The 13307-nt window shown below is 39.3% G+C and overlaps 1 protein-coding gene across 1 annotated transcript in view; it reads left to right on the forward strand.

Annotated features, from left to right (window-relative positions):
- ALB (albumin) overlaps positions 1-10909 on the forward strand; it is a 20429-nt gene extending 9520 nt beyond the window's left edge. Inside the window, exons 8-15 of the mRNA XM_006142912.3 lie at positions 1123-1337; positions 2296-2428; positions 4972-5069; positions 6728-6866; positions 7504-7727; positions 8906-9038; positions 9621-9688; positions 10744-10909. Coding sequence (XP_006142974.1) covers positions 1123-1337; positions 2296-2428; positions 4972-5069; positions 6728-6866; positions 7504-7727; positions 8906-9038; positions 9621-9662 — 984 coding nt within the window. The 3' untranslated portion in view covers positions 9663-9688; positions 10744-10909. The remainder of the gene's footprint in view (positions 1-1122; positions 1338-2295; positions 2429-4971; positions 5070-6727; positions 6867-7503; positions 7728-8905; positions 9039-9620; positions 9689-10743) is intronic.
- The last annotated feature ends 2398 nt before the right edge of the window (positions 10910-13307 follow it).

Consider the following 13307-nt stretch of genomic DNA (forward strand, 5'->3'; position numbering starts at 1 on the left):
TTTTTTCTCTTCAAAGTTTAAAAAATGTAAACAAATACTAGAATTCTAATCTGTCATGCTACTCTTTGGAAAATTTAAGTCAGATATTTTATCAATGTAAAAACCTCTCAAAAAACCAAAACCAAACAAATAAACCAAAAACCGAAACAAAACAAAACGCTCACATTTTATTTAGTTGTTAGGCTTTGAAATACCTGCACTTAATTGTGCGGGGGGGTGGGGGGAGCAGAGTATGTTTGGAAAACAGAAAATGTCTGTACTTGAGGGGAATGCATTTGGAAAAGCAACACTGAGCTTCAATGAAAAAAACCTAAAATGTCTTAATAGTAGGAATACACATTTTTAAGGATTATTTATTTTAATTTTATTTTTTGTTATTTTAAAATTTGACCAGAGGGAGAGAAAGAGAAAGTGAGAAAACAAGCTGCCAGGTTCAGGACTTGAATCATAGTCAGCCATATGGGAGTCCAGCATCTTAACTACCACACCACCTGTTGGCCCCAGAAATGCAAAATTAATAAATAGCTGATATAAGTGCCTATTCCTGACTAGTTTTTTTTTTTTTTTTTTTTTTTTTGCGAGGGGTTTTTCTATGGCTCACGGTCCAGACAGAGAGAGACATAGAGACAGAAAGTGAGAAATCACCCCCCGGGGGGATGGTCACGCTGCAATCCTTTCTCCTTCATTGTCAGGATCTTGGGCACACACGCATGCACGCCCGGCGTAAGTTTTAAGCCACCGGGTCCGGGATGCGAACTGAGGTAGACTACATGGGAGTCCAGCGACATAGCCATTACGCTAACCGCTGGTTCCCATCCTGACTAGTTTTAATTTTAATTTTTTTTTTTAATCAAGTGGGAATGTATTAGTAGTTCTGAGTCTCTGGCTTAGGAGCACAGACTGAGAACATACGTATATTCAAGGCATATAGGTGTGTGTATGGTCTTATTAGGTCATCAGGAAAGTCAAGATGTATTTTTCTATGATGTAAAAAAGCATCATGAATTTTCCGATGATTCAATAGAATACAATGAATGTATTCCGCCAACATAATGAAGATCTGGGGAGAAAAACGAAGCCACACCAATTTATGTTGAACAATTTGCATCAACTTCCTTACAGGCGGACCTGGCCAAGTACATGTGTGACAATCAAGACTCCATCTCCTCTAAACTGAAGGAATGCTGTGATAAACCTCTGCTGGAAAAAGCCCACTGCATAGCTGAGACAGAACACGACGACCCGCCTGCTGACTTGGCGGCGTTGGAGGCTGATTTTGTTGAGGATAAGGATGTTTGCAAAAACTACGCTGAGGCAAAGGATGTCTTCCTGGGCACGTAAGTAGCTAAGGAATAATGCTTTCCAAGCTTCTATTGGGCTTCATGATGTAGGAAGCTATGCTAGGTTTTTCTTTGGAGTTGCTACAATTTCCATTTTACCCAGAATGCATCTTAATCTTTCTTTCTCTGCCTTTAAAATGTTTGTGAAAAAGCTGATTGTATTAAAACATTTGCATAGAAGAATATATGCTTGCAGCAAAAGTTCAGATTTTTTTAATCCTTAGGATAAATATCTCTAAAAATAGTTTGTGTGTATATAAATTATATGTCATTAATTTAACTTTATCATGGAACATCTGTAATGTGTATGTGTGAATGTATGTTGTCTATTTGTCTGTCTGGCTATCTGCATCCTTTTGAGATATAGTTCAAATCAAACAGATACACATAAAAATAACAGGTATCATTCATCGAGCATTTCATATGTGCCAGGAAGTGCATGGTTTGTCATGTGTTTCTCACAACCCACCTATGACATAGATTTTGTTATCCCCATTCTACAGAGGGGGAAACGAAGACTATAATAGTTCTAATACATTGCCTAAGGTGAGACAGTAAAATAAATGGTAGGAATTGAACTCAGGTAGGGCCAGACAGTGGAGCAGGAGTCATCAAATGGGACTAACATGGGAATGTCGTCTGATTTCATCTCAGGATCCCCCTCCACATGCTGGGTGCATATATGCCTGCCTGTGATCTGGGCTTACTGAGACTAGACGGTAGACTATGGCTTGAGGGCTTTTTATTACAGTGCTTGTTTCTCTCATATGAAAGAAAGAAACTTTAAAAAAGGAATTGAATTGCAGTAGCTTTAACTCTGTACCCCAAGTCCTTAGCCACTAAGCTTTAATGCATGGAGTCTCGTCAAATTTGGACCTTTGGAATGAGCTACTCTTCAGGTTAGTTATATGATTTTTCTTACTTGTCTCAACTATTTTATTTTCATCTTAATTAGGTTTCTGTATGAATATGCAAGAAGACACCATGATGATTCTACCCTTATGGTGCTGAGAATTGCCAAGGCATATGAAGCCACCCTGGAGAGGTGCTGTGCTACCGCAGACCCTCCTTCATGCTACGGCAAAGTGGTAGGTTTCTGTCCTTGCTTTTATTTTTGCTAGAGGGCACATGTGTTTGCCTGAGAGAGATAGGGTTTGGGGCAGGGAATGAGAAATGCAATCCTTCCTCCTTCAGTCTCCTCTAGGGATTTTGGGCATGCACATACATGTGCCAGTGTGATTTTCAAGTCACCGGGTCTGAGTCTAATACATTGCCTAAGGTGAGACAGTAAAATAAATGGTAGGAATTGAACTCAGGTAGGGCCAGACAGTGGAGCAGGAGTCATCAAATGGGACTAACATGGGAATGTCGTCTGATTTCATCTCAGGATCCCCCTCCACATGCTGGGTGCATATATGCCTGCCTGTGATCTGGGCTTACTGAGACTAGACGGTAGACTATGGCTTGAGGGCTTTTTATTACAGTGCTTGTTTCTCTCATATGAAAGAAAGAAACTTTAAAAAAGGAATTGAATTGCAGTAGCTTTAACTCTGTACCCCAAGTCCTTAGCCACTAAGCTTTAATGCATGGAGTCTCGTCAAATTTGGACCTTTGGAATGAGCTACTCTTCAGGTTAGTTATATGATTTTTCTTACTTGTCTCAACTATTTTATTTTCATCTTAATTAGGTTTCTGTATGAATATGCAAGAAGACACCATGATGATTCTACCCTTATGGTGCTGAGAATTGCCAAGGCATATGAAGCCACCCTGGAGAGGTGCTGTGCTACCGCAGACCCTCCTTCATGCTACGGCAAAGTGGTAGGTTTCTGTCCTTGCTTTTATTTTTGCTAGAGGGCACATGTGTTTGCCTGAGAGAGATAGGGTTTGGGGCAGGGAATGAGAAATGCAATCCTTCCTCCTTCAGTCTCCTCTAGGGATTTTGGGCATGCACATACATGTGCCAGTGTGATTTTCAAGTCACCGGGTCTGAGACTCAAACTGTGAAGTTGGCCATGTGGGATTTAGCACTTGACCTCCACACCACCTGCTGGCCCTAATGCAGTAGGTTTCTTGCAGTAAAAAAAAGTAGCTCTTTGCAATGATTCCAATAATGGGAAATAAAAATAATGTCAAAGTGTGACATGCTGTATAGAGTAATGTAGATCTTTTCTTGATATAATATCAATTTTTTCCTGTTAAATAGAATGGTAAATGAAACCTAGAATAGTTAATCTAGAAGAGAAAGACCTGAAGAAAGCCGTCTCTAGTTTCACATAATTTTGACTGTGATTTTTCTCTTTTATACATCCCTGAAAACAGAATAATATGAAGTTAATTTAAACTTTAATTAAAATATGTTTAACTTATATACAAAGAAATTTAACCTGATTGGTTTTATCAAGTACTAGAAAATCATAAGGGAGGTTGTGGAATCTATTTTTTAAGAATATTTAAAATTCTTTTTGGATTCTTTTTTTTTTTTTTAATTTGTTAGAGAGTGCATATGCTCCAGAGAGAGAGAGAGAGACAGAGAGGGAGAGAGACTGAGAGAGGAGAGAATGAGAAAGCACTCTTCTATCTCTTCTAGAAGGGTGCTTCTTCTCAGTTTCTCCTTTTGGGATTTTGGTCACATATGAACATGTGCTCAGCACATTTTTCAAACTGCTGGGTCTTGGTCTTGAACTATGCAGTCAGCCATGTGGATCCACCATGCCTCTGGCTGGGTCTAGGATTAATTTTATGAGAAATTAATTTAGGGGAAAAGATCTGTTTTGGAGAATTTTTAGGGTTCCTACTAGAATATACAATGGTTTCTTAACCATTCAGAATCAGAGTAAGGTCATTGCTCTACGAAGAAATTTCTGTATGCCAGACAGCATATTTCAGACAATGACCAAGGTAAGGACTTCCATCTGGGGAATATAGGATCCAGCTGCAGAGGTGAGAGATGGGCTAGTAATACTTGTAATCACAGTCACAATTCCATGGACTTTTTTTTTTTTTAAAGGTTTTTGCTATGGGTGCGTGCACTCTCCAGAAAAACAGAGAGAAACAGACAGAAAGCGAGAAATCACCCCCCTAGGGGGTATGTCCACGCCAACAACCCCTCCTCCTCCATTCTCCTCTTGGGATCTTGGGCATGCGTGCACATGCGCCTGGCATGAGTTTAACCCACTGGGTCTGGGATTTGAACCGTGGTCGACTACATGGGAGTCCAGCGACATAGCCATTATGCCAACTGCTGGTCCCTCCATAGACTTTTACTATGTGCCAAGCACTGTTTTAATTCCATTAGCTTAATTAGTTTACAGAGTAATTGTATGAGGTAAATATCATCTTTGTCCTCAGTTTAGAGATAATGATTCTGAAATTTGGAGATAGTAAAGTTGCATAACTAGAAAATGAGTTAGATGGCCTGGCTCCAGATCTTGAATATTTTGAACCCCTTACACTGTATAGCCTTAGCAAAGAAAATAAACAGTTTGAATGTCATTTGAGGGAAGACATTAAAGATCTACTCGGGTAGCTTTGAGCAAAAAGAATGATCTCTTTCTGACCAGAAAGGTGAAAAGTGATCTGCACCTGGTTCTCAAGTGGATGCTATAAACACAGCTTTTTCATATTTCAGATGGAGGAATTTAAGGCTCTTTCAGAGGAGACTCACAATTTAGTCAAACAGAACTGTGAACTTTTTGAACAGCTGGGAGAATATGGTTTCCAAAATGCGTAAGTATTTTTGTTTATAATCTGATTTTTTTCTTGATGAATTTGCAATTATTTAAGACTTAATATATAGGCTACCTAGCACAGCACTTTTAATAAGAGAAATACAGTAGATCTTTCTTATTTTAAAAAGAATTATTTTACTTATCTTTATTTATTTATTTATTTTTAAAATTTAACCAGAGAGGGACAGAGTGAGTGAGAGAGGGAGAAAGTGAGAAGGCAAGCTGCCAAATCCAGGACTCAAACCACAGTTGGCTATGTGGGAGTCCAGTGCCCTTAACTACCATGCCACCTGCTGGCCTCAAGAAATACGGTATATATTTCTAATTACTCTTTATCAAGAAAGACTGGAGAGGACAGATAAAATAATGGGTGGACTACAGAGCCCTATATTTGAGTGCAGCCTAAAGAATTGGTCTCTTGAGACTAGGAGGGTGTAGGCTTGGAGGATCAATACCAAAGCATGGTATGTTGAAACTGGGTATTTGCCTTGAAGGTTAAGGGATAGCTTATGGGCAAATAAAACAGCAATATTTTTTAAAGAATTATTTATTTAATTTTATTTATTATTATTAATTTTTTATTTGACCAGAGATAGATGGGGAGAGAGAGAGAGAGAGAGAAAGAGAGAGAGAGAGAAAGAGAGAGAGAAAGAAAGAAAATAGGTTGCTGCCAGGTCCAGAACTTGAATCATGATTGGCCCTGTGGGAATATAGCATCTTAACCACCATACCACCTGCTGGCCCCAACATAGCAATATTTTACTGAATAGAAAGTAGCTGAATAGCAGTAGCTCATGAACCAATATATACACTGAACATAAAAATCTGATAAAATGAACTTGGATATTATATGACTATTATATTTCTAATGGATTATTTGGGGGAAATACTGGATGTTTGGAAGATGCACCTAGTCTTTGGTGATTATAATCTTGTTTTCATATTGAATTTCCATCCCAAGAAGAGAGAGAAACAGAATGCCCTGCTTGACTAAGGTCCCAGTTCAATAGGGCTTTACCTGTGGGGGTAAAGACTAGTAGGAACACATCGTTTAGGAGGTAGATATTGTGAAGCTCACATGCCCAGTTAGTACTCTTCCAACTATGGCTGTTATGGACAACAGTCAACCAGACAGTCTCTTCCTTTGAGTGGATGACAGTCATACATTGTGTTTTGAAGGTGATTGGAGCTCTTCCTAAATGATTATTACATGCTAAATACTGTGTCAGGTTAATATGATACTATGTGTATTTATACATTTAATTTGATTCTTGTACCATCCCTATTGGATCGGGTATATTTCCTCTCTCCTCTCACCTATGTGTATCTTTGGGGGTTAGCATAGTGCTGATATATGGTGTATTACACACTAAATAGGTTTTATTGAAATATTCAGTTAATACATATATTAATATCACTGAATTCTGGTAAGGCAACTCATGCCCTTAAGATTATTTGGTACTGGAATTAAAGCCAAATTTAACTAGTTGCCTAGAACAAGGTCTACTCCCTACCCACCATCCTGGAGCTGAAGATAATTTGTGACCAGAAAATAAGAGTGTCTTAGTTGATTTTTGGCTCAGTATCCTCTGCTTGACCTACAATGTTAGAAAAAAGTTTCTTGCTTATTCAAATATATGGACTATTTTATTACAGACTCTTAATTCGTTACACCAAGAAGTCACCTCAGGTGCAAACTTCGACTCTTGTGGAGATTGGAAGGAAACTGGGAAGTTTGGGAAGCAGGTGCTGTAAACACCCTGAGTCAGAGAGAATGCACTGTGCTGAAGAATATGTGAGTCTTTAACATGTAATGATGATAAGTTATTTGCCTTGGGATATTGACAAAACTAAATGTTAGAAGCAGGAATAGACTAATGTGTGGGTGAGCATACACTGGTCTCTCTCTCTCTCTCTCTCTGTGTGTGTGTGTGTGTACTTAGTCACCTGCATTAACTTGATCCAAAATGAGGATTTAGATAAGATCCTAAAGGTAATAAATTGTTTTGAGAAGAAAAATTTAAGATATTCAGTGTTCCATCTTGGCATTTTCTCAATGTTCACATTCTTAAAAGTCTCTTCTCTCATGCATTAGTATGGTATTAAATTGTTAGTAGTAGTATAATATTAGTATTAGACTTTGTATGCTAACATACCTCAGGACACATCAGTTTCAATTATTTTCAATTATATCCTCATATAAATTATCCTTAAAGTGTAGACATCAATCAAAATGAAGATGACTTTTTAAAAAAAGGTCTCTTATTTGTACGATAGTTTTAAAGATCAACAGATTGCTGTATGAAATAAGTTTTAGATTCAACGTCGCTATTTAAAATAAAACATTTATTTTGGTGGGTTGAAAGTAGGCGTTCTAGGAAAACTTTCAACTTTGCTTCTTTTGAATTTCTCTTCTCCTGCCTGATCTTTAGCTGTCCCTGGTGCTGAACAAGATGTGCTTGGCTCATGAAAAGGCGCCCGTGAGTGACAGAATCACCAAATGCTGCTCAGAGTCCTTGGTGAACAGGCGGCCATGCTTTTCTGCTCTGCCACCCGATGACACATTTGAACCCAAAAAATTCGAGGCTGACTCATTCACCTTCCATGCAGATATATGCACAATTCCTGACACGGAGAAACAAATCAAGAAACAAACGTGAGGAGCATTTTATTACTGCATGTGTTTGTATTCTTGATAGTTACAACTGTCACTTGAAAACGAGCACCTTTTTCTGAACTGGTGACATATTCCTTAGAGAAAAGTATTTACGGAATGGCCTTATTAACCTGATGAAAGTGTCGAGAATAAAGTAATAGCCTTTCTTAATAGGAAAAAGATTTGTATATTACAATTTGGCCTACGAATTATTCAGAGTGATAGTTAGTATGTATAAAAGTCATGGTAGAATAATATCTAGGCTAAGTTCAGTAGAAAGCTGAACAAGCAAGTAAGAGCAGTGTGTGGACAGTAAATTAGTAGGACTCTGGAGATTTTATTTCTAGGCAAGAATGATTATTTCAGGTTTGCCCTATGATGACTCCACAGGTGAGGTAAACCACCACAACGTGGCTTTTGAGAATGGGATATGAATGAACAAACATCTAGAAATGGGAATCCTGAGATTTGAGTCCCTACTGCTAAACTGTAATTGCAATAAATTTAGCAAGAAAATTGCTGTCATCTTGTGGGGGGGGAGGGGGTCTGTAATCATGGTCTGACTTAAGAGTAATATTGCACAACTTATTCTGCCTCCATAACCTTATCTGGCATTGTTGTCCCTGGAGATGTCAGTGAAAGAGAACCACCACCTTCTATGAGTTTGGGTGGTCTTATTTTCTGTAGCCTCCCTACCGTTAACTTTAGAGAGAACAACCTTCAAAGACTAAATACAAAGATTTTCTGGTGAGACTCGTTTAAAATAAAGACCAAGATAATTAAAACTTTGAGGATCTTTAAGTTTTCATCAGCTGTGCAATCTAGTACTGTATGGCATAACTTCCAAAATCTGGATAATATATAAATACAACGATATAATCCTTTTCAGAGACATACTGAAGAGAGATTTTCTGATGCTTAGTAAGATGTTGAGCAATTGACATTGATTATTTCATTGGACCCTCCCACCAACCCTATGAAAGTGGATTTTATTATCCTCATTATGCAGATGAGAATGTCAAGATTTACAGCAGTATGCTGGGGTCTCAAATTCGCAGTTGTCTGGCTCTAGGATTTATAATCTTAAACAGTGGCACTGTCGTTCTTACCATCTCCACTTTTCTTTATGTGAATAACCTTTAGTCCTGTTGGTTTTTTCTTTGTTCATTCACATGCAGTGCACTTGTTGAATTGGTTAAACACAAGCCCCACGCCACAAATGATCAGCTGAAAACAGTTATGGGAGATTTCACAGCGTTTGTTGATAAGTGCTGTAAAGCTGAAGACAAGGAGGCCTGCTTTGCAGAGGAGGTACTGGAGTTACATTCATTTTTGATATGTCTCATTTTCATTTTTGTTGGTTTGGTCAGGCTAGGGCTTAGGGGCTTATGTAGTGAAGGACACTTTATATATATATGGAACCGAGATCTTAAATAGTTCTTGGCTATTATCTCCTGCTACACTGTGGCCTCTGGCATATTATTAAATGTTAATAAATCTTGTTCTGTTTCTAAATTTGTAATGTTAATATGTATCAGTAGAAATATTTGTAAGGCCTGAAATCATTTGATCATGAAACAAAGAGATTAACTAATTTGAACATTTTCTTGAAGAATGATGGTTTGTAACTTGGTTGCTTTTACCCGTTAGTGGGGGAAGTTTAGATGTACATGTCTGAGTCAATTAGTATTTCCCTGTACGGTCTGACTGTTATTTTATACTCCTTTGGGGGTAATGGGTGTTGGTGAGCTTCCTTCTAAAGGGTCTAGTGGTAACGTGGGACTAAATGATGTGATTTATGTGAGATCACTTTGTAGTCACTGATAATGATATCAATGTTAATTTTTACTCTAATAATACTTTCTCTGACATCTGTCATTTCTTTGTATTCAGGGTCCAAAACTTGTTGCTGCAAGTCAAGCTGCCTTAGCCTAAAAACATCACAATCACAAGCAACTCAGGTGAATCTATTTTGATTTTTTTAAAGGAAAGTAATTATAATAATTATCGTTGACATAGCAAAGATTGACAATTTAGCAAGGGCTGTATAGCTATTTGCCAAGCATCATCCAAAGGCGCTTTATGTATAACTTATCTGATTCTCAAAACAGTGCTGAGTTGGGTGCCACCATTATGCCCATTTGTAGGTGAAAGCATGAAGCACTGATCACAGGATAAGGTTAAGTCATTTACCCAGGGATACCTAGCTTTTGAAGTTGGAGCCACAACTCAAAGTTTAAAACAGAGCTTAAGAGTTACTCATTTTTCTGTCCTGACTTATGTGACACAGTGCACAGAATCACCCAGTTGAGGGCTCTGCAGGGGAATACTCAGGCATTAAGCTAAACCACAGGCAGGGGCACTGTGGAAGTCAGGAACAGCTTAATATCGGTGATCTCACGGTTCAGCCTAACAGTTCAATAAGTTCATTTCACTGAGAGAGAAAAGGATCCACCTTATGGGAACTTCCACTTTACAGTGAATATCTTCTCCTAAATTTCCACTACGTCAGCACACTGAGCTTTCGTAGAATATCTTATCTTATGACAAAGGGTCTACTTTAAAATGTAGATGTTTGAACATAGCATGTTTCACCCAATTTTGTTTGTGATATTTTGTGAGGATTAAGACATATAAGAAAAACAAAGAATTCAAACAAGAGAAAAACAAGGAAATAAATAATTTTTAGAAACAAGGTGCTCCACAATGTTTTGGCATAAATAGTTTTTGCATTTTCCAAGCGGACTGTAATATCTATTCCACTCTCAGGTTTTCACTTAGTTTTTGCCCATATGATAATACCTACGTAGTGTGCATGCCGGCAAGCAAGCAATTTTGTATCTCCACAAAAGTGGCCATTTCAAAATGGAATTTGTTTTAGTCTTAAGTGGAAAGATGGTGTTCCCATAGTCTAAATTGTTTTCAGTGGCGGAAATTGCCTAAAAACGATCTAAGCGATTTGAGAAACACTCAGTGTTTTACAAATAGCACTTACATTTGTCCTTTTGTTTTCTAGCCTGCCCTGAGAATAAGAGAAAAAGAAATGAAGACCTAGAGCTTATTCATCTGTTTTTCTTTTCCATTGGTGTGAAACCAACATCTTATCTAAGAAACACAAATTTCCTTGAACATTTTGCTTCTTCTCTCTGTGCCTCAATTAATAAAAAATAAAAAAAAATTCATATAGCGGTCCAGTGCTGTTATTATAGTGTTTACCAGGTTTCTCCACTGTAAAGTGATTATTTTTCCCTTTTCATCTTCTATTTTTGAATGAGTCACAAAACCCAGTCCATACTTGAAGTGAAGTGGGGGAGGGGATTTAAGCTTCTGAAAGGGGAGTATCTGCATCACATTTAGAATTCTTCTGTAAGACAGACTTCTAATTTAGTTATTTATTCAGTTATTTGTTTATATTGGTATGAGTTTATATGTTTTAGTCTATTGTGTTGCTAATAACAAGAATACTCAAGTCTGGGTAATTTATGAAGAATCAAGGTTTAGGGTCAGCCAGGTGATACGGTGATCAAGGTGACAGGATCCCACATAGATGATTACACAACCCTGGATTCAGGGGTTTGGAAAACACACTGGGCATGTGTGCATGTGTGCCCAAATCCTTAGAGGAGAATGGAGGAGAAAGGATTGTGGTGTGGTCATCCCCTCTTGGGGGTGCTTTCTCTCTCTCTCTCTCTCTGGAGAGTGCATGTTCCTTATAGCAAAAATGAAAGAATAAAAAAGAATAGAGGTTTATTTGGGTCATGGTTTTGGAGGTATGGTTTGTGGGACTATCTCTGGGGATGGGCTTCTTGTTGGTGGAGTCTCTCTGCAGAGCCCCATGTTAGCAAAGGGCATCGCACAGTGAGACAGAAAGAGCAGAGCGTGTGTCTGTCAAGGGCCTCATCCTGATGATCTTAACCTCAATCATCTCCCTAAGGTCCCACCTTTATTTTTTGTTGTTGTTGTCAGTTTTTTGCCATTGGTTACATGTATCTGTCAGAGAGAGACAGAGATAGGGCAGTGAAAAATCACCTCCCAGGAGGGATAGTCAAACCACAGTGCCTTCTCCATTTCCCCTCCCAAGATTTTGGACACACACACACACACACACACACACACACACACACGTCCAGTATGACTTTTAAGCCTCTATGTGGGAATCTAGTGCCTTAACCACCATCTGTTGGCCCTGACGCCCCCCCCCCTTTTTTTTTTTTGAGAGGTTTTTGCCATAGGGCGCGTGTGCTCACCAGACAGAGAGAGACAGAGAGACGGAAAGCGAGAAATCACCTCCCAGGGGGGATGGCCACACCGCAATCCCTTCTCCTCCATTCTCCTCTCGGGATCTTGGGCACGCACGCACACGCACCCAGCGTGAGTTTTAAGACACTGGGTTTGGGACACGAACCATGGTAGACCACGTGAGAGCCTAGCAACATAGCCATTACGCTAACTGCTGGCCCCATGCCCCCCTCTTTTTTAAAGTTCATTTTATTTATTTGAGAGAGAGAGAAAGACAGAGAGAGGGGAGAGCGAGCGATAGAGAGAGAGAGAGAGAGAGAGAGAGAGAGAAACCCTGACAGGATCTTGCTACACTGTAGTCCTCTTGCCTCAGCTTTCTAGATAGCTAGCCAGGGTCATGGGTGTACCCATAGACACACTCACCGTGTTCAGGTCAACCCAGTCCAGGAACAAGCCCAGGGCCTTCATATATGACTTCAGTGTCACTCCGTGGTGCCTCATCCCCTGTGTCACCATGGCTGGGCTATAGCCCCATTTCTTAATCCAACGGTAGGATGAAGTTTTCACTTTCTTAATCTGATCATAGCCAAAATTCATCACATGAATCTTGGGATGGTGGAGGCACATTCAAACTGTAGCATTTCCTCTCTGGCCCAGAAAATTTATGACCTTCTTTCATACAAAATATATCTGTCTCATCCTGAGAGTCCTAAAAGTCTTAATTTGTTCCAACACCAACTCAAAACGTTAAAGTCCAGCTGTATGCCTGTGAAATCAAAGCAAAATGCATGTTCCCCAAATACAGCAATTTCCAGTCCACAAGAAAAATAAGATAACAGCCCAAGCACATCTGAAGATTTGAGACCTCAAATCTCAATGACAGTCTTTTACTATGTGGACCACATTCTGAGTACTCTGCTGCAGGACTTGGATTCTCAAAGTGTCAGATAGTTTTGCTCTTACAGCTTTGCTGGGTCCAGTCCATGTTTCAGCTCTTTAGTTTGGATGGTTGTGCCTGAAATTCTTCCAGGTTGGTGTTGGACATCGGTAGCTCTACTGTTCTAGGGTCTTGAGAGTGGCCCTGCCCCTGTGGCTCCAATAGGCATTTATCTGGTGAGGACTTTCTGTGGCAGCTCTGACCCCTCATGTCGGCTTTTCATTGTATTAGTGGTGGCTTTCTGTAGTGGCTCTGCTCCTGTGACAAGTCTCTGCCTAGATCCCCAAATTATCCAAGACATCCTTTCAAATGTACAGTTGGTGAAAGCCTTCATGTTTTCACAGCTCCAGCATTCCTTACACCAGCAGAATTACTTCCATGTGCACACCACCACAACCTGCTGC

Source organism: Tupaia chinensis, unplaced genomic scaffold, assembly GCF_000334495.1.
Source record: "Tupaia chinensis unplaced genomic scaffold, TupChi_1.0 Scaffold000086_1, whole genome shotgun sequence".
In the NCBI taxonomy this organism is placed as follows: Eukaryota; Metazoa; Chordata; class Mammalia; order Scandentia; family Tupaiidae; genus Tupaia; species Tupaia belangeri.